We start from the raw sequence: 20,370 nt of genomic DNA on the forward strand, positions 1-20,370 counted from the left end.
CTCAGCCATAATTTGATATTCCATCGTCATTTCTCTGTATTCTGTGGAACCCAAATATGTTAGACAGAATGTTAGAGACTGACAGTCTCAGTCACCATTCACTTTCAAAATATAGAGAAAAAAATACACATTCACTGAAAGTAAATGGTGACCAAAGCTAACATTCTGTCTACAATCTCCTTATTGTGTTGCATGGAAGAAAAAAAGTCATACGTGTTTGTGTGTGAGTGTGTGTGTGTGTGTGTGTGTGTGAGCGTGTATTTATCACTTTGTGGGGACCAAATGTCCCCATAAGGATAGTAAAACCCGAAATTTTTGACCTTGTGGGGACATTTTGTCGGTCCCCATGAGGAAAACAGCTTATAAATCATACTAAATTATGTTTTTTGAAAATGTAAAAATGCAGAAGGTTTTCTGTGAGGGTTAGGTTTAGGGGTAGGGTTAGGTTTAGGGGATAGAATATAAAGTTTGTACAGTATAAAAACCATTATGTCTATGGAAAGTCCCCATAAAACATGGAAACCCAACATGTGTGTGTGTGTGTGTGTGTGTGTGTGTGTGTGTGTGTGTGTGTGTGTGTGTGTGTGTGTGTCAGAACTCCACAAAAACAGTCGGTAGGTGTAACATTCTATGCTAAAATCACCAAGTTTTAACCAGAAAGTGAGTTGGTTAAATATGTTATCAGATGTTATAAATATGTTATCAGAATTATTTTGCAGTGGTGCCATGTCGTAGCGGACAGGGTTAACCGGTGCGATGCCAAATATAGAAACCAAGCTATTGACTGTATTGCTGCAGTGGCTTAGGACAAAAACTCTGATTAACATAGAAATGATCACTTTAATTGCATGTCATCTGGCACCTGAGTAGGACATGGTGTGCCTGTAGCTACCTTCAGCCCCATCTCTATGTTTGATTGAGAACTAAAACAATTATAAGGCTGGGCATAGAATTGTATCCATTTTTCGACTACAAATTCTTCAGACATATTTTGTAAGTTCTGCTCTCTGGTTTGTGTGCAGCTATGTTATGTTTTCTGTTGTTAATATCACTGGTGGTCCTGTTGAAGCGAGAAAAATTATTTTTTGCTTGAACACTCCTTACCTTATCGTATTCCTTCAGAACAAGACATGAGTTTTTAATTACATTTTTAAAATGTATTAGACTTTTGAATTATACTTTAGTGTCCTTTTGAAGCATGAAGAGGTGGTCACCATAAACTGCCATTGTATGACATCACTGAGCACAACATTTAAAAAAAAAATTCCCTTTGTGTTTAGAAAAAGAAGAAAAGTCATATGGGGTGATTAAACAATATCTGAATTAAAATTTTTGGGTGAACTAATCCTTTAACAAATGCGCCATGACCGAGACAACTAATCAGAAAACCTTGACATCTTACACGGGAACTTATTTTGTGTGCACTGTCCTGACGAGAGAGAGACCGACAATGAGCCAAAGCCAAATAAACATAGAAAAATGCAAGAGGGGAGCAAGGTATTGGTAAGCAGGATTCAATATACGATAGACAGACAGACAGACAGACAGACAGACAGACAGACAGACAGACAGACAGACAGACAGATAGATAGATAGATAGATAGATAGATAGATAGATAGATAGATAGATAGATAGATAGATAGATAGATAGATAGATAGATAGATAGATAGATAAAGTAACAAATTTAAAAATATCACCCACATCTCCCGACCTGGGGTGCGTTTCCATCATTACCCAACTACGGTCGCAAGTTCCATTGTTACCAAAGCAGCCAGCTGTCACCAAAATGCTGAACTGTCCCACTTAAAAGAGCGATGTGTACATCATGGCCATTTTGCCACAATGATAACCCTTCCTGCAAATGAAAAAGTGCTCATTCACCACAATACTTGCCAATGGGATAAGGGTGCCATCAATGATACCAATCAATCTGGGGATGTTGGCAATATTATGGAACTGTTGATTGGCCAGCTGGATTTCTTGAGGAGGAAGTCAGCATGGTTTTCATAAGCTGTAACAGCAAAGGTGTTACTGCTGTCACAGCACTGCTGACTGAAGACTTGCTGAGCCACAGGCCATTGCAAACCAACTCCATAAAACTTCCCACAGCATAATAACACAGTGCAGCTAAGAACTGCATTGCTGGACTTAAGGAATAGTTTCTTCTTGTGGCCCTCTCAAGGATCTTGGTCCAAGCCGCAATATTCTTATGATGTCGTCATCGGATAGAGAGCAATTCCGGGTGAACTTTGTCCTTTTGTAGGCATTTATTTACAATGCGTCACCTTCTTTGCTCAAGCTGTAGAATACTTTGTAAAGCTGCCATTGTTGAGCAATGCATAAATACTGTTTTTAATTAGGAGAGTCATTAGAACACCTGCAACTGAGATGTGGGTGAAAAAAACACCTTGGTTTCTAATTATCATCTAAATTAACTAGCTAAACATGAGTGATTCATCAATGATTTATGACAGTAATAGGGCTAAATGTAAATGTTTGATTACTCTTATTGTAATTAAATTCATCTGTTGATTGGTTTTTGGCTTTAAAATTGTTTTCATGCTTTTTTTCATAGTTTTCATGCAGTGGCTTGGGAGAAATGAGAATTGAACTTTCTTGTCTGAGGATTTAAATTATATATATATATATATATATATATATATATATATATATATATATATATATGGAAACCTCCGTCTCCCCCTCACGGTTGGGACGGGGTGCCGCTCATTGCCATGCCCAAACCCCCGGTTTCTTTCTTCCTCTGAAATTGTAGGAGGACGGCCCTGGCGAGAGGCAGACTGATGGGCAAATTCCTTGACAGTGTCGCCAAAGAGCCCCCCTTGGGAGATGGGCGCATCGAGAACCTTCTCTGCGTCACGCATCTCTGCAAGGTTGAGCCACAGGTTCTGATCTTGGACCACTAAGGTGGACATCATCTGACCCAGGATGCACACCGTGACTTTCGTTGCCCATAGAGTGAAATCGGTTGTGGTGCACAGTACCTGCATAAGCCCTGAGTCAGTCCTACCTTCATGCAGATCTTTAAGTGCCTTGGCCTGGTGGACCAGGATAGCCATGGCTTGCAGTGTAGAGGTGACCTGACCCACAGCATTGTAAGCCTTTACCGCTAATGACGAAGTAAACTTGGAAGGGAGCCTTTGTCAGTTCCTCCAGGTGGCTGCGCCCTGCGGGCATAAATGCACCGCCACAGCGCGCTCTACCTGGGGAAGCTCAACATATCCCTTGGCTGCACCGCCGTCGAGGGTGGTTAGGGTGGACAAGCCGGCGAAGCATGTACAGGCAGAGAAAGGTGCCTTGCACAACTTACCAAGCTCCTTGTGCACTTCCGGGAAGAAAGGCACCAGGGCGGGATGCAGCCGCGAGTCGCACTACGAGCCCAGAAACCAATCATCCAGCCATGAACACTCAGGGCAGGGCAGAGGGTTCCACTCAAATCCGTGCAATCACATCTGCCATCTCAGCATCCACCTCATCCTGAGCTCTACTGCCCGAGTGCGGGAGCTCAGAAGATTCATCCACTTCCGAAAGCAGAAGCCCGCCCTCCGATGCTGCGACCGATAACTCTTCCTCAACGTGAGCGGTGGCTCTCTGCTTCACAAAGAAGGAAGAGAGCTGTGACAACAACTTTCTTATGGGCATGTTCTCTTTTGCTTTCTCGCAAAAGCAAAAGAACATCTTTAAAAAGATGGCAATCGTTTGCGTGAGCTCTTTTAGAGGAAATATACTCTTTTAGAATAAACTCTTTTACACCTGTGGACTCTGTGCCGAAGCAACCAGAAGAAGTACAACACTTGACCGTGTGAGGGTGACCACTGATATGCGCCGTAATTCCAGCAGAAAACAAGGTGACGGGACGAACACACACATGCGCTCGGCTCCTAGGAACAAGTCTGAATGAGCGGTGAAAGCCATCTCCTTTTATTAAGATTAAGATTCAACTTTATTGTTTTTGCATATCCCAACTAAGCTGGGGTCAGCCATGAAACAGCACCCCTGGAGCAGATAGGGTCAAGGGCCTTGCTCAAAGGCCCAACAGTGGTATCTTGGCGGTGCTGGGGCTGGAACCCCGACCTTTCGGTCAGTAACCCAGAGCCTTAACTGCTGAGCCACCATGCAAATTCCGCTAGCCAATTTTCATTGGCCTTTTCTGAATAAAGCAAAGGTTATTGGGGCTCTCAAGAGTGAACCCCTAGTGTCACTACATCGACACGACATCAGGTGAGTGACAGACAGGGAACAACTGATAACAATAGGATTTTTTTGCAGTTAATTTCTATACTGAAGTAAACTTAATAAAAAGTATTTTTTTTTTTTTTTACCTTTAATTCAGTGAATATCATTGAGGTATTTTTAAAAGATGATTTTGTCCTCTTTATTGTTAGTAAGCACATTTAATACAACCTTTTAAGTCGGGGCACAAGCTGAATAATAGGTTAAGAGCTAATGATTAATCATAGCAATAATCCCAGAGTAGTCGAATAATCTTTCTAATAACCGTAAAATTAATAGATTATCAAAATAATCATTAGTTGTAGCCCTACTGAGCACCTCAGAGTGCTCTAATCTTTGTCTCCTACAAATGCATCACTGCTTTCAAATAGATTCCAGAAAACTCCCCGTATATTCCATTGGTTAAATAAAGTCCTGCCCCAAACTAACACAATTGGTCAAGCCAATGTTGCTATGTGGGCCTGGACAGACCGCTTAAACAAAAAGAGGAATGTTTTTGTGAAATCAACCTAATGCTTACTTTAAGTTGTCTTTGCATATTAAATTGAGAAATGAGAAAAAACACATCAGCTTTAAGGTGGGTATTTTGCCCCATTGTACCCTATAAATTACAATCATCAGCTATACTATACACTATAATATGCTTGCTACTGTCTAATGATTTTGCAAGCCTTGCTAATTTGTTGGTAACAATTTCATAACATCAACTTTAATAAGGGAAAGGGGGTAAAAGCATAACTCACATTTAATGAGGCACTAAAGTAGACACACTGAGACCCAGGCATATTGAACACACATCCATGAATAAACAAATATAAATCAAGCTTTGGGAGAGAACAATACTGTCTTTTTCTTTTGGTGAAAGAGCAGAAAGATTCGATCTAATATAGGGCAGTCATAAAGCAATCTGATTATATTAGAAATCATTTTAATACGCAAAAAAATGCAGAGGGCCCGCCATCAAAACCAGAGCCCTCATGCTCAGTGTAACTTGACATCAGCCACAAAGCATCACAACAGCCAAACAGCATTTGCGCAAGCATCAGCAGGGCAGTGCTAATACTGTTATGCAGCTTGATATTCATTCTTCTTTGTAATGTACTGTCCTCAGTCCAGTGAGAGAAGACAAATTCATTATAGTTGGTGTATCGATCTGACAGGCCTAAGCTGAGTCAACTGGAAGAGAACTCTCTTCTAATGCCTATTCATAAGCACACTATTCCTAACACCAAAACCAAAAAGTTTTTCTTTGAACTGATATATTATACTGAATATATATATATATATATATATATATATATATATATATATATATATATATCTTTTTTTTTTTTTTTTGCATTGTCATTAGTATTCTTAGTGTCTACATTTTCAATAATTCACTTTAAATCTAAAAACAATCAATACTGTGAATAAAACACGGATTCTCAAAGTATCATCCTCTCACTTAATGAAACACTTGAGCTTGTTTTTCACAAGTTTTGTGATTTCTGGGGACAATCATGGAGAAACGTTCCACAAGAAAGACTTAACAGTGAATTTTCTCATAATTCAACTGTTTGGGTTTGTGATGTTTAAAAAAGTTAAGTTATTGGCAGGCTTGTGTGGTGGAATTTAAGTATCATAGAAGCACAACGATTGTGAAATATCATCTTATAAAGCATCACTTGTAAATAAGATGTTTATAGATGTACCTTCATAGATGTGCACAAATAGTATATGCTGCTTCAAGTGTCATTCACACAACTTGACAATACTTACACAAACTGTGTGTTTCTGATTTATAGGTTTATAGACAAACTTAGCTAAGTCAACCCGGTCTCATGGCAATTCATTATAATAGTACGAGTTGGTGAAATGGCTAGACTTATTTTCCTAAAATTAAGTGCTGAATTGGAGGCTAGCAAAACTTTGATAACTGTATTGGTTCAATTTGAAATACTGTTTGTTGATTGGTCGGTCTATATAGGAATAACCACGATTGACCACGCATGACACGGACGAGTTAAGGTGTTGCGCAACATATGAGTTGGGGTGGCAAAGCAAATTTTTAGGGTGACAGCTGCCACCCTTCTGGACACGCCCCGGTCTTTGTTACTATCGCTGGTGCTTGAGATACAGAAGCTGCAATAACATCATAAGAACCTCAGAATTAAATTGCACTTGACCCAGCTCATTAGCACTTTGTGATTTCGCCAAACACACTTGCACTTATTAGTGCATGCTTGCACAAAAATACCAGAACTTCATGGCCATGGCCATTGACTTTTCACTTATGACATATGTCATAGTGCTGCGCTTAGAACCAGCACTTTTAAAATAGGGCCTAATGTCTAAATAATTCTAAGTACACCCTGGAACATGCTTTGCATACATCTGGTTTGGAATCAGTGACATATATGATATACAGTATGAATCATGGAAATAAGCAATTACTTCCTACTGTTACAGCTAAACCTATGTCCAAACAATTTTAACCTTGACTGGATATCAGACAATGTTGATCATGCCCAACCTAGACACAAACAGAGCTAAAACATGGAATTATTGAAATCAGTCATGCATTTAATCACAACATATTTTCAACAACGTTGTTACAGTAAAGCAGCATTTTGGCAAATATAACACAAGCTTATCATAATGATGATATACTGTTTCCCTTCAACCTCCGGTGGGTTGATTTTTCAGATTGGCTATGACTGGTAAAAACGATGGTCTTGCATTACCATAGTTAACCGCTTATGTCCATAGTCCAACACACAAACACATGCACACAACGCTACAGAGCATGCAAGTGGAAGACAGAGCAATATATTGTGTGTTTGCGAGGATAAGAGAGAACAGAGTGAAAACTTCACAGCTGAAATCATCCAATAGGACGGCAGTCATCCAAGCACAAGCAATCATACATTAGGCTCATAATCATACACTTCCATTCGGTGAGGGAGGGACAGCAAATGGAGAAGGTGGGTGAGCTGGGCCTGAGTGGGTGAAGCCCTGAAGACTCGGGACAGAGCAGGAAGCTGATGCTGCCCAATGATTACTGTCTTGTACATCACTGAGTGCCATGTGCAGAGCAGCATCATTACAGGACAATCAGACACAAACAGATAGACAATTCAAGGCTGTGTCCCGAATGCTATAAAACGCTGCCTTCTAAAGCTGTATACAGAGGTTGACTGGAAAAATATTAACATAAACAATGTGCTTCATGTGTTATTATCTATCTATCTATCTATCTATCTATCTATCTATCTATCTATCTATCTATCTATCTATCTATCTATCTATCTATCTATCTATCTATCGATCTATCTATCTATTACTTTATGGAATAAAGGCTTTAAACTGGGTGGGGGTAGTTCACAAGAAAAGACTACCACCGTGTATGCACTGCTATCAATTTTCCTGTTTCAGTCAGATTACCAATCTTTTATGAGCTGTCTCAAAGAAAAGACAAATATCATTTGAATTTCTTTTCATTATTGCTGTATCTGAAAAATGACATGACTTTATTAGCTCACTTGGGAAAAAAATCACCTTCATTGTTTTGTTTTTTCAGCTGAATCTTTTCTTCATGACTCTTTATGCAGCTCTTTTCCAATCAAGAACCACAGCTGTCATACTTCAAAGAGAAAGAAATAATAATAATCATTAACATATCATAAAAGTAGTCCACACAGCACAAAGCTTCTGTATGGCCTCAGAAAACTTGGAATATATAAGTCATGCTGTCTACTTTTATGGCGTTTTCATTACTGCACTTTTTTTTAAGCTTGACAGCTACTGCTCACTATAAACTGTGATACTATGGTGAACTATAGGTGAACTACTCTTTTAACTGGTGGCTCCCTTTAGGAGCACAGACCTGATAAAGACATACATACAATTCATGAATCCTGGTATATTTTAAAAAAAAAACATTTAGGAGATTGTTTTCCAAAAGTCAGAATAAATACAAATCATAAAGAAATTAGTTAAGAAATTAGAAAAGATCACATTTATTGTAAATTATTTATAAATAATATTTTTATTAATAATATATGAAACGTTATCTTGCCAAACCTAAAAAAACTTACATTAAGTCAAAGCCACAGGTCTTACCAATGTTATAGTTTGTTTTTTGTTTTGTTTTTTTGATAGTGTAAAGTGAATTTTCTAAAAGGCAACTTAAAAAGCTAGTCAGATAACCACATTCATTTAATTCATTCACATTATGCTCTTTGTCTTATGCTGGTAAGAAGAAAACTGCTACATTGATGTTTTCACATGCACAACTGGGAATTACATTTCGAAGAAGTACTGTACATTACATCATTTCAATTCAAAAAGGATAATTTCGGCAAATAGTGAGTAGTGTGCATTCTTGCAAATAGTATGTAGTTTGCATCCCAACTTACTGTTGGTGTGTGCAAGATTTCCATCACAACATAGAGGACAAATATTGCATGTTTAGTTGGACACTTCCACCTGAAATGCTGACCTTGCTGATGTGTGGTACTGGAATAATATCTTAGGTTCCCGCTTAGCTTCTATGAAAAGTTAGTCTCGCCTTTTTCTATTTGATTGGTTGTCTCAAATGACATTAACCAGCTGTGCTAGACCACTGAGCATGCTAATAAATAAACTTTTTTAAACCATTATGTAATCTATGCAACAACTTAATGACAATTAGACAACCGTGCATAATGGACAGCAGCAGAACAGTAACAAGAATATAAATTATTGGGGGAGACAGTTTGGCCATATCTTATAATGGGGGGTGCATAAGTAGGAATTGGGATAGATATTATAGTGGGATGATGGGAAGAATGGACTTCTCTTCTTCTTTATCATGTTCTGCATACTTATTTCTGTGATCTGATTAAGGTCACACCCGTCCAACAAGGTCAACCGTAAGGCATCACGGCTGGAACATCTGTATATGGCCTCTTTTCTGTACACCCATTTTCTCCTTGTTACCGCTTTCCCATTTGCTGCTTATTGTCTCAAGAAAATATAAATGACATGCTTGCTCTAATAAACATTGAGTAGATTGGATAAAGACACTGTGTGTTGTCGTTCCTTCTGCTTCCTTCGCAAATTCTCCAGAGACTCAGACTCACGACTACACCTCACTGGGCACGAACATAGAAAGACGGGACCGGGGAATTGGAGATTGTGACTAGATCCAATATAGTATGGGGGCTTCATCTGGGATACCTCACAAACAGGTAAGGTCAATTTTTTGGACAAACTTATGTTGACCTGTTTGTTGGGGTATCTCTGAACCCTATAGTATGTGCATCCACAAGTATTGTTGGACTCATTAAAAGGGAACGTTATTGCTCTGCTAGCTGCAGAAAGGGAGCTGATCACTCCATTTTTAACAAATGCACATCAAAAACAAAATTTAAATTAAAAATAGGAAACTGAATTAGGAAAGGGTTTCTCTGCATCAGTGTGCCCCTGGAAAGGGAGCGTTTGCTCTGTGAGATACACAGAAAGGAGGTAAAATACCTCAGATTGACTGTAGCAGTTTAACATATCCTCACTAAGGTGGGAAGAGAACGGATAAAGTTCTACAAAAAAAAAAAGTGTTAGAAGAAGGTGCCCAGTCCAGCAGGCGTTAGAACTGAGTGTTTGGAGAATTGTATGTTGTTTGTTACATGTTTGTAATTGTTTGACATTTTTTGGGTGTGCTTGTGAGAGCATCTGTATCTGTAAGTGTGAGAATTATGACTGAAGCATGAGTGCATATGAGAATGTGTATGTTGTATGAGCCCTGTAAATAAAGGGACAAGTGTGAAAATAAGCCCTATAAAGGGATATGATGAAAGTGACTGTTGTCTGAATAAAGAAAAGATCATATTTTATGTATTGAATGAATGTTGGAAATGAAAGCTGTCTGGTGAAACATTGGTTAAGAGAAAAGTATAAAAACGTTCAGAAATATAAATACAGAACCATACCATAGAAGGTTATACCTTATTTTATCCGCGTTTGTAAATCTGATAAGTTATGACATTTTTAGATTACAATATATATATTTAAGCTCTGATACATACATGGGATATGTGTATGGTTACAGTCACACCTCGATGGTTCAAATTTATAAAATTCAAGTACAACTTGGCACTCAAGTACTAACATTTCCATTAGATAAATAGAATCAAAAACAACTATTGGCATGGTTGCAGATCAGAGGGCCCCTGGTTTTCAACACAATGCCAATACGCAATGAAGAACATGATAAAAGATAGACGGTCTGAAAGGAATAAACACCTACTGACCCATTACGATTTCAGATGGGAAATACCATCGATTGTGACTCAGACATCGAAATACAGAAGTTGAATTACTTTTGAATTAACACTATTATAGCATAGGCATAATAGTACTGTACATGTCCATAACATTTTGATTACGATCATAAAATTCCTATTGTAATTATGTTTAATACTGCATACCACTGATGAAAATGTTAACTGTAATAATCGTTCCACTATGACAGAGGCACTAGCAAAAAAACAAAAAGAAGAAATTATCCGACACAGTTAGGTATCTTCTACAATACGTGAATGTTTTAAAGAAACTTACGACACAGTCAATTGACTGGACGTGATTATAGATTCATACTATCCAAAACCTTACCTCTAGAAATAACTGAATTGATATTAATTGATAAAGTGACTTGGATACAAAATTTGATCAGCCACAAATAGAGGAAGGAAGAACTAGATCAGGTAAAGACTTTAAAGGAACCAGATAGACTAGGCATATGGAGACAATGATGCTTTTTAAAGACCTCCTCACATTCCTGCAGAGTATGGCAGCATATAGACAAGATATAAATTTTACCAGAATCTCCATTCTGCTTATTAGGTTGTGATCTGGTGCATAAAATTGGGGCTAAGTTGACTCTAACTCTCTCCAATTGCTGTTCCCATCAGTATATTCCCAGTCTGTGTATACAGGATGTTGTGGTGATGTCTGCAGTTTCACGTCTGTTGAATCCTCAGCAGCAAAAACAGAACTGCCAAATGTCAATGTAACGTGATCAATGGAAAGGAGGAGGCGAGAACCGGCTTTTCAATATAAATAATAGTTATTTAAATAGATAAACTTAAAAGACAACATAAACACACACATGACGGACATGTCCGTAAACGATCTCTCTCTCCCGCACGATCCCCTGCAGTCGACCTTTAACCATCACAGAGGCATAATTAGCCTAATACGGGAGCGGGTGTGTAGGATCACGACCCGGCCCCACCCTCCGCCCTGCCACATTCCTCCCTCGTTCTCTCAGGCTGGGGAGCCCCCGGCCTGACGTACACACCACCCGCCCTCTTTCCCTGGGGGAGGGCGTGCTTTACGTCTAGTCTGCTGGCAGGTCATCCCCATCTACCTAGACGAGGGAGGGGACAAGGGGAGGGAAACAGAAATAATAAAAATGGGGGGGGGGTACTTCCTGTAAAAGTGTAGTACCCCCCCAAAAACACTGTAAAATTTAAAAGAGGGAAAAGGCCAACGCAGAGCGTCAGTGAGAGAGAGAGAGGAGAGAGAGATGAAAAAAAATAAAAAAACTCGCCAGTTCTCCGATACGCCGCAGATTGTTCCTCGGCCACTCCTCCACCCTCTATCGGACGACAGCCGTGCCTCTCCGGGCAGTCCTCCAGCCCCTGCCAGACGGAATGCCCCGCCGCGTTCTCAGGGAACAGAAGGGGTCTCCCTCACCCATGGCAGCGGTTCCCCAGCTCCAGGTGGTTGGTCTTAAACCCCGGCGCGTTTCAGTGGCCGGTGGGCGACTCCTGCACCCCTGGCAGCGGCCCTGACCGCTCCAGGCGGTCGGTTAGGAGCCCCTTCTCCCCTCGCGGTCGGCGGCCATCGTCCTCTTTCAGGCGGCTGGGCTCCTCGTCCCCCGGCAGATGGCCGCGGCTGCTCCGTTGGGGTGGACGGTAGTGGCGAGAACTCTACTAAGGCTTATCCCTCCTCCTTCCTGGGTTTCGGCACCAGTGTAATGTGATCAATGGAAAGGAGGAGGCGAGAACCATCTTTTCAATATAAATAATAGTTTAATGATAAACTTAAAAGACAACATAAACACACACATGACGGAGAGATCTCTCTCTCCCGCACAATCCCCTGCAGTCTACCTTTAACCCTCACGGAGGCATAATTAGCCTAATACGGGACCGGGTGTGTAGGATCACGACCCGGCCCCGCCCTCCGCCCTGCCACAGTCAACCAGGCACTATGGGCCGCCAACAAAAACGAGGCAGGCCTCAATGATATCAGACCAGATATGTTGCAAAACTCTGCTCTGACATGTTGGTATACTACAAAACAATACCCACTATCCAAGGACAAGGAGGAAGGTATAGATCCCATAATACAACAATGTCTGTGTAAAGGTATTATAAAGTCTCCATATAACACTCCAATTAATTATGAAAGAAAGCCAATGGCACTTGGCATCTAACTCTCACCGGTGGTGCAATTAAATACCTGCAGATCACACTCATTTGATTGTAGTCGACTTGTGTTCTGCCTTTTTCAGTGTACCAGTATCTCATGCCGCACAGCCTCTGTTCGCATTCACATACAGGGGCCAATAGTACACTTGGTGCCACCTGCAACAGGGTTTCCGAGACTCGCCTGCTGTATTCTCCGCTGTTGTGCACGCCTCGCTGAAAGACACAAAGCTTCCACCACAGACTTGTTTGCTACAATATGCAGACGACATTCTAGTTTTCTGCCCCGATGCTGCATCCTGCACAGCTGCCTCAACTATTGTCTGCAACGTTCTGGCACAGGCTGGCTTCAAAGCATCCAAAGAGAAACTGCAATGGGAAATTGAAAGTTGACTATCTCGGTCACGAACTGCAAAAGAGCCTGGGTGCCGAACTGCTCTCTATAAGAAGCCACACTCTCAGGGGCCAAAGAACCCATTAAGTGGACAGCTGAGATGGACATGGCTTTTAAGCATCTCCGGAGCAGCATTAGCTCCCAACCAGCCCTAAGCTTACCCAACTATGGTGAAACATTCCACCTTTACGTGTACGAGGTGGCAGGTACAGCAGCAGCGATCCTTGCACAATCCCATGGCGGCACCTACAGACCAGATGCGTACCTCTCAAAGACCCTTGATTTGGTCGCCAAAGGCCTCCCTGCGTGTCTGCGAGCCGTGGCTGCTGCAGTATTGATGGTGCAAGATGCAGAGCGTATTGTTCCTCTCATTGTGCACACATCTCACCAGGTAGGTGACCTCCGTGATACACGGTGCGTAAATCTTCTTACACAAATTGCTTACCAAAGGTACTTTTTCTAATGACTCTCATGACAATCTAGACCGTATAAACAAATTAACTTCCTGCAGGCCAGATTTTTCATCATCTGCCCTGGAGGAGGGGGACCATCGGTACATCGATGGGTCCTGTTCGAAGCTAAATGATTCCGTATACTAGTGCGGCTATGCCGTAACTAAACTTCCTAATCGAATCATTGAGGCACTGGCCGCTGTACTATTTGCATTAATTAGAGCATGACAATTGGCGAAAGGAAAACCCATTAACATGTACACAGACTCAAAATATGCATATGGGGTGAAGACAGGTATTTCAAGACAGCAGAAGGAAAACCCATATCACACCAAAGACCTAGTTGCAGAATTACTCAGAGTAGCACAACTGCCAACGAAATAAGCTGTCATAAAGGTTGCAGGCCACATGGCAGGGGAGGTGAGAGGAAACAGATTGGCTGATTAAGTAGCAAAGATGGCTTCAAAGGAAGTCGTGATAAGACCAGATCTAAATCAAGCTGAAGAAACTGTTTCTATGATGCAGAAAACTTTAGTAAAAATATTGATGTAAAACTTTTACAGGAAAACCCATCCGAATCTGATATTCAACATTGAGCCTTGAATGAAGTGAAACCAGATCAGAGTAATTTGTTAAGAGACAAGCAGGGCCGTTCGGCCCTGCCCAAAACTGAATGACACCATCAAGTGTAACTAAACTCTCTCCTTTTGAGCCCGAGTTAAGCCAGCACCAGAGGAGGGACCGACAGGTAACTGCTGAGTTCGACCCCACTGGAGGAGCTGAACACGCAGCATCAGTGGCTAGCATAACGCAGGAGCCCTAGGTCCTGAGAAGAAACACCACATGTGGGAACAATTCAACATGTGGATTAAACAACCCACACCCGAACAAAAAGGGCATCCTCCACTCTGACACAGCCGAACTACACGCCGGAGGACCAAAGAATCTGGGACAGAGTGGACAAGTTTTTTCAATCATTCTTTGCCCCATTAGCATAGCAAATGTTATGAATCAGGTAGAAATGAACAGGTTTGATTTAGTTACGTTTATGAATGTTACAGAACAAGTGTTAGGGGGAATAAAGAAAGAGCTCCAGAACCGAATGGTATTAGACCAGCTCACTGCAGTGCAGGGAAGGGTCTGTTTAATGGTAGATGAAGCATGTTGTACATATATCCCAGAAAAGGATGGAACAGGTGGAATCATAGAGCAAGGTATAAAAAATATTTCTGAAATAGTAAAGAGGTCACAAGTGTAACAGTTCAGCCTGACACTCCCAGCACGTTCACGCCACGCTCCCTCTCTCCAGAGTACTAAACACCCGCACCTGAAACCTGTTCCCTCATCATTCCGCCTCACCACATATAAGCTCCACTCTTCGATTCACTTCTTGTCTGATCTCACACGTGAACATAGACTCACTTACCTGCTCCTTCTCCAAGACGTTTCCTGGCTTTCAACTAACACTCCTCACTCCTTCGTTCCAGCAAACGTTCCACGAGATTCTCCTCTCTAACGCTTCGGCGTGTTCCAGGCTCCTATCTCCAGTACTCCAGCATCACTTTCCCGAGATCTCCATTCCGAGCTCTGCTTTATTTGCTTGAATAAATCCGGGTGTCTGTCTTTATTAAGTTTGATGTGTTCCCTCCTATCATCAGAAAATTGCGAAAGCAGCGTTTACAAATAGGTTTTTGCTGATCTGTGATGTTTCCCTTTTCATCAGCCTCAAATTACCTGGCTTTTTCCACTTTTAATTTCGACATGATTCAGTTGAGGCTCCACAGCAGCTTTGCTTGTCGTCATCTTTTGCTTGTTGTGAGCGTTAGAAAGTTCCCGCTTCTGCGTGGGTACCGGGTAGAACCGGTACTCTGTACCCCGGGACCTTCAGAAATTCTGGTATCGTAAATAATTTTTTGTTTGAGTACCGACTTGGTACTGGGGTACCGGTATTTTTGACAACACTAGTCTGAACTGTAATAAAGTGGGGCTGCTGCTGTTCAGTGCTTGGACCCCTCTTCTTCTCTATATACACAACAACAGTCAGACCGATCAATATGGGACGTGGCTTTTCCTACCACTGCTACGCAGATGCCATACAGCTCTACCTGTCTTTCCACCAGCCTCTCCCTACAGTCTCAGCTCGTATCTCTGCCTGCCTCTTGGACATTTCAGCCTGGATGAAGAATCGCCACCTTCAGCTCAACCTTGCCAAGACAGAACTCCTTGTGATCCCAGCCAACCCATCTGTTGACCACAACCTCACTATTCATCTTGGCCTAACTACACTAACACCAACCAGAACAGCTCAGAACCTGGAAGTGGTGATTTTACCGCCCACATCTCATCAACCACCCAGTCTTGCAGATTTGCACTCTACAATATCAGGAAAATCAGACCTTTTCTGTCTGAATATGCTGCACAGCTCCTGGTCCAAGCTCTGGTCATTTCAAGACTGGACTACTGTAATGCTCTGTTGGCTGGCCTCACAGCTAACACAGATAAACCACTGTAGATTGTCCAGAATGCAGCACCGTGTCTGGTCTTCAATCAGCCAAAAAGGGCTCATGTCACCCCACTCTTGATTTCCTTCACTGGCTACCTGTAGCTGCCCAATTCAAGGCTTTGACTCTGGCCTTCAGGACAGCCAATTGAACCGCACCCTCTAACTTTAATTCACACTCCAGGTCTATGCTCCAACTCACTCTCCAGGTCTATGATTAGCAGAGCCAGGTGTTCCCATCACAAAGAGGCTCAAAGTCAATTTTATGATCATTCACATTCTCTGTTCCACTGTGGTGGTATGAGCTTCCAACATCCACACGATCTGCTGATACCATCTCAACATTCAAGAACCAGCTGAAAACATATCTGTTCCATGAGCACTTAACCAATCCACACTAATTGTGCTTACTGTTGAACTTAAATTGCACCTACTGTGCACAATAAAAAAAAAATTATACTCTGTCTCTTTCTTCTGCACTAGTGCCTATACAACTCCAGCCACCTTGAGACCATTTCAACACGACACTGTAGATGTTTTTGAACTTTGTATGACAAATCGCTTGCTATGTTACTTATTTGTAAGTCGCTTTGGATAAAAGCATCTGCTAAATGACTAAATGTAAATGTTAATTACACATTTCACCTGCTAGTTATTGTAACAATATGATCATATTCAATGAAAGCAATAACACATGATGCTAATACTTTGATTATGGCTTTAATTATGAATTCCGCCATTGGTTTTAAGTAGCAGAGGGTGATGATGGTAGACAGAAAACTTAGCCGTATACACTGGATGTATTATCATGATGAACTAAAGGGGTCAAGAAATGGAGAATACATTTTCCCTTTATATTTATATATATAAGAGGTAACTGCACTATAACAAACATACTGTAAATTTCAGAACTCAAAATGTTTTCCCATTCTAAAAAGAGCATTTATAGTTGACACCCTGCTAAAACTTCTTGTTTTGAAATCTGTTTGTGACATCACAAAACATTGCTCATTTGTATTTACACATCCCACAACATGTCATCGCACCCTTGGCCACGCCCACTGACACGCAGTTCGAGAGAGCAGGCCTTGTGTGGCTAACTTTTCTTAACATAACAACTAAGGGCACCCATCTGGACTATTTTGAATTATTTTGTATATAAGCATGAGCTACACAGACTCTTTAACCACTGCCATGTATCTCGCCGCTATTAAAAAACACAGTGTCAAGTTACAACTCTGAAAGGGAGGCAATTCTCTCATTCATCTGTGGTCTCTGTCATGGATGCGTTCTTTCATCCAGATGTGGTATTTTGAATTGTTGGTGTATGTAAACATAGGACATCTTTGACAATGGACGTCTTTGACGATGAACGTCTTTGACTGTTTCAGTGTGTCTCCGGTGATGTGCACCTCACTGTGCCTACAGTATGTGCATAATTTTAATCGTTCTTTGGACTAAGATGTGTTCATTTTTTTTTGGCTCATGCCAGCATGAATTGTTTGTGAACAGTCAAAATACGATTCAAGCTTTGTAAAGGAACTGTTATTGAAGGATGGAGCAGTTAAAAACACTTCAAAACCTTAAGTAAACCATTTAATTAATTAATGTTTTAAATGTCATGACTGTTTGATAGTTTATGGTGCTGAGTGTTAAAAGTTGTGCTTGAGACGAACAGTTTAATATTCAGATGCAATGTGTTAGAAGTGTGTTGTGTGTAAACCCTACAATTTTGTTTTATAATGTCAAGGTTCATTCTCTTCTGATTGAGTTTGCTGAATTTGAGGGGCTGCAAGACGTTAGCAATCATAAAAGTGGGTGTTTACATTTAAGTTTTAAGAAGGTGCTAAGGCCAAAACCGAGTGTTTCAGACAGAGGGACAAAAACAGTGTGGAAAATTATAATAAATTACTGAATTGTGACTGGTTTGGTGCAAAACATTATCATTGGACCTCAGGGAAGACAATACAGTAATAAAATAAAACACTTCATGACCCCTTTAAAGATTCTTAAAGGGATTGTTTACCCAAAAATGAAAATTCTCTGATAATTTACTCACCCTCATGCCATCTGAGATGTGTATGGCTTTCTTTCTTCTGCAAAACACTTTTGAAGATTTGTAGAATAGATCCAGGCTCAGCAGGTCCTTAGAATGTGAAAGGATGGTGATTACTGCTGGAGATAGGATGGATTGCTCTTATGCTGACTATCTGTGCTTTTTGGACCTACAAATATCTAATCACCATCCTCTCACATTCTAAGGACCTGGTTTTGGTGAACTATCCCTTTAAAGTCATGTTGTTACTACTTTTATTTCCCTCATAACAAAGACAACAATGAAGAAAAAAGAATAAAAAAAAAGAAAACAAAAGTAAAAAATGAAAAGAAAAAAGATGTCCACTTTTGGCACTGATTTGTCCACTGGTGTAAATAAAAACGTCAGTCACTGTGTCCCAAGGTCATGACCTAGTGGCCTTTTGACAGACTGCATTGTCCAGCCTGTCAGGAAGTGAAGGGTTTTCCTCCTGGGCCTCAATAACACATCCACAACAGTGCAGGGTCCTATTCTTAACCCATGGACTCTACAATCATTTACTTTATTACTAAATAATACCCCATTCCTTCATGTTTAACCTGCCAGATGATCTTACCTGATGATGACGTACATGACCAAGCAGTTTCCCACGAGCCCCACCAAGCAGACAATCATGTAGACCACGGCTATAATGATCCTGACGCCCCGCGGGAAAAAGATGTCGGTCCCGTTGAAGGCGCTGAAGTTGCTCTGGAAAAGGGACTCGTTGTACAGACGGAAGTGTCTGGGGTCAGCAAAGCCGGCGGAATCATTTGGGAACTCCATGAGTACAACTACCGCAAAAAAAAAAAAAAAAATATATATATATATATATATAATAATAACATTAAAAAAAAACACAAGAACACATAAACAAACGCTGAGACAGCACGCGGAGTAACTCCAATGACAACAGGCGGTCAAGAAAACCGTTTTCACTCACTGATTCAAGGATTCATCTCAAGGATAAATCTTACATAAATACATGTTTGATACAGTTGATGGTGCAGATGTGATTTGCTAATGCAGGATCTCACGCGCATACTGTACCATCTGTACTGTCAACAGTTTGCGCATGAAATACATCTGACAGTTTGGCTATACAGAAAACATAGCATACGGATTTTCTAGAACTGAATATCCACACCGGACCAGGCAAAAAGTACTCAATAATCTCTACCAATATCGCTTTAGCGACCTGAACTGCAGCAAAAGCGTTCAATTAGATCATCACATACCTCTGTTTGAAGAAATCCCCCAAATCCCGGTCGGTCGCTTGTGTGGCTGCCTCCGACTCCTGTAAGCGGGCGAGGAATTCACTGTTGCCGCTATTCTTTTATGTTTTCTCAAAGCACAGTGTTTCCAACAGCTGAGAGATATTCAGATTACTGTAGCCTATATCTCAGGCAAAAGAGAAACATGATTTATGTTTTTTTCTCAGGGAACGCAAGGGGAGGGGGAGGTGCGGTAAAGGACTTGCTTGTTGTTGCGAATCTTCAGCAGCCACTTACATCTCTCTCTCTCTCTCTCTCTCTCTCTCTCTCTCTCTCTCTCTCTCTCTCTCTCATGCACGCGCTAACCCAAACGTTGATTAGCCTACAACAGCGCGCCTGAACAGGTGTCAGAGATGGAGAGTGAATGCAGATGTTTGAACGTTTAACTTTTGGATGTCACTTGTCATTATATATATATATATATATATATCATTATTTGCAAAAATGTATGTTACGGGTAACACATCAGCTACTGTTTGAAGATAACATCGAGTGCAGTGTGTCTCAGTCTGCTGCTCAGCATCCAGACTTGTTTTCTCATCTCGTGAGATTAACGAGCAGCTACTGCGCATTCCCATCTGAAAGTCAGTGATACGTGTTGTATGCGATGCCTTAAATGTTTCAGTCGTGTTGCAGTACTGAGTCAACAGCGTTTAACGTGGGCATGAGTGGGAGTGCTGGCTACAAGGGGTGCTCGTGCTCAGGTGTCGGCGCACCGGTGATCGATCAACTGGGGATCATGTGAACTGGGGATGTGCGCGTGCACGTGAATAATTTGACATGCATTGTCAGCAAATTTGTTCAATGTGAATTGCCAAGAAGCAAAGAAAAGAAAAAGCAACTGAAAGCAGGCTATATTATTGACACATCAGCATACGATGCTTTAGTGTTGCAAATAAAAGACTTCCACATGCGATTTACTGCTGTGACATGTGTAATCACCAGTTCTCATTAAAACCAATGT

General features: G+C 41.1%; 1 protein-coding gene across 1 annotated transcript in view; it reads right to left on the minus strand.

The window, feature by feature from the left end:
• LOC127619321 (delta-type opioid receptor-like) overlaps positions 1–19,546 on the minus strand; it is a 77,466-nt gene extending 57,920 nt beyond the window's left edge. The window contains exons 1-2 of the mRNA XM_052092199.1: positions 19,371–19,546; positions 18,710–18,926 (exon numbers count right to left, since the gene is read on the minus strand). Coding sequence (XP_051948159.1) covers positions 18,710–18,918 — 209 coding nt within the window. The 5' untranslated portion in view covers positions 18,919–18,926; positions 19,371–19,546. The remainder of the gene's footprint in view (positions 1–18,709; positions 18,927–19,370) is intronic.
• Between the last annotated feature and the right edge of the window lie 824 nt (positions 19,547–20,370).

This window comes from Xyrauchen texanus, chromosome 25, assembly GCF_025860055.1.
Source record: "Xyrauchen texanus isolate HMW12.3.18 chromosome 25, RBS_HiC_50CHRs, whole genome shotgun sequence".
NCBI classification, from domain to species: Eukaryota; Metazoa; Chordata; class Actinopteri; order Cypriniformes; family Catostomidae; genus Xyrauchen; species Xyrauchen texanus.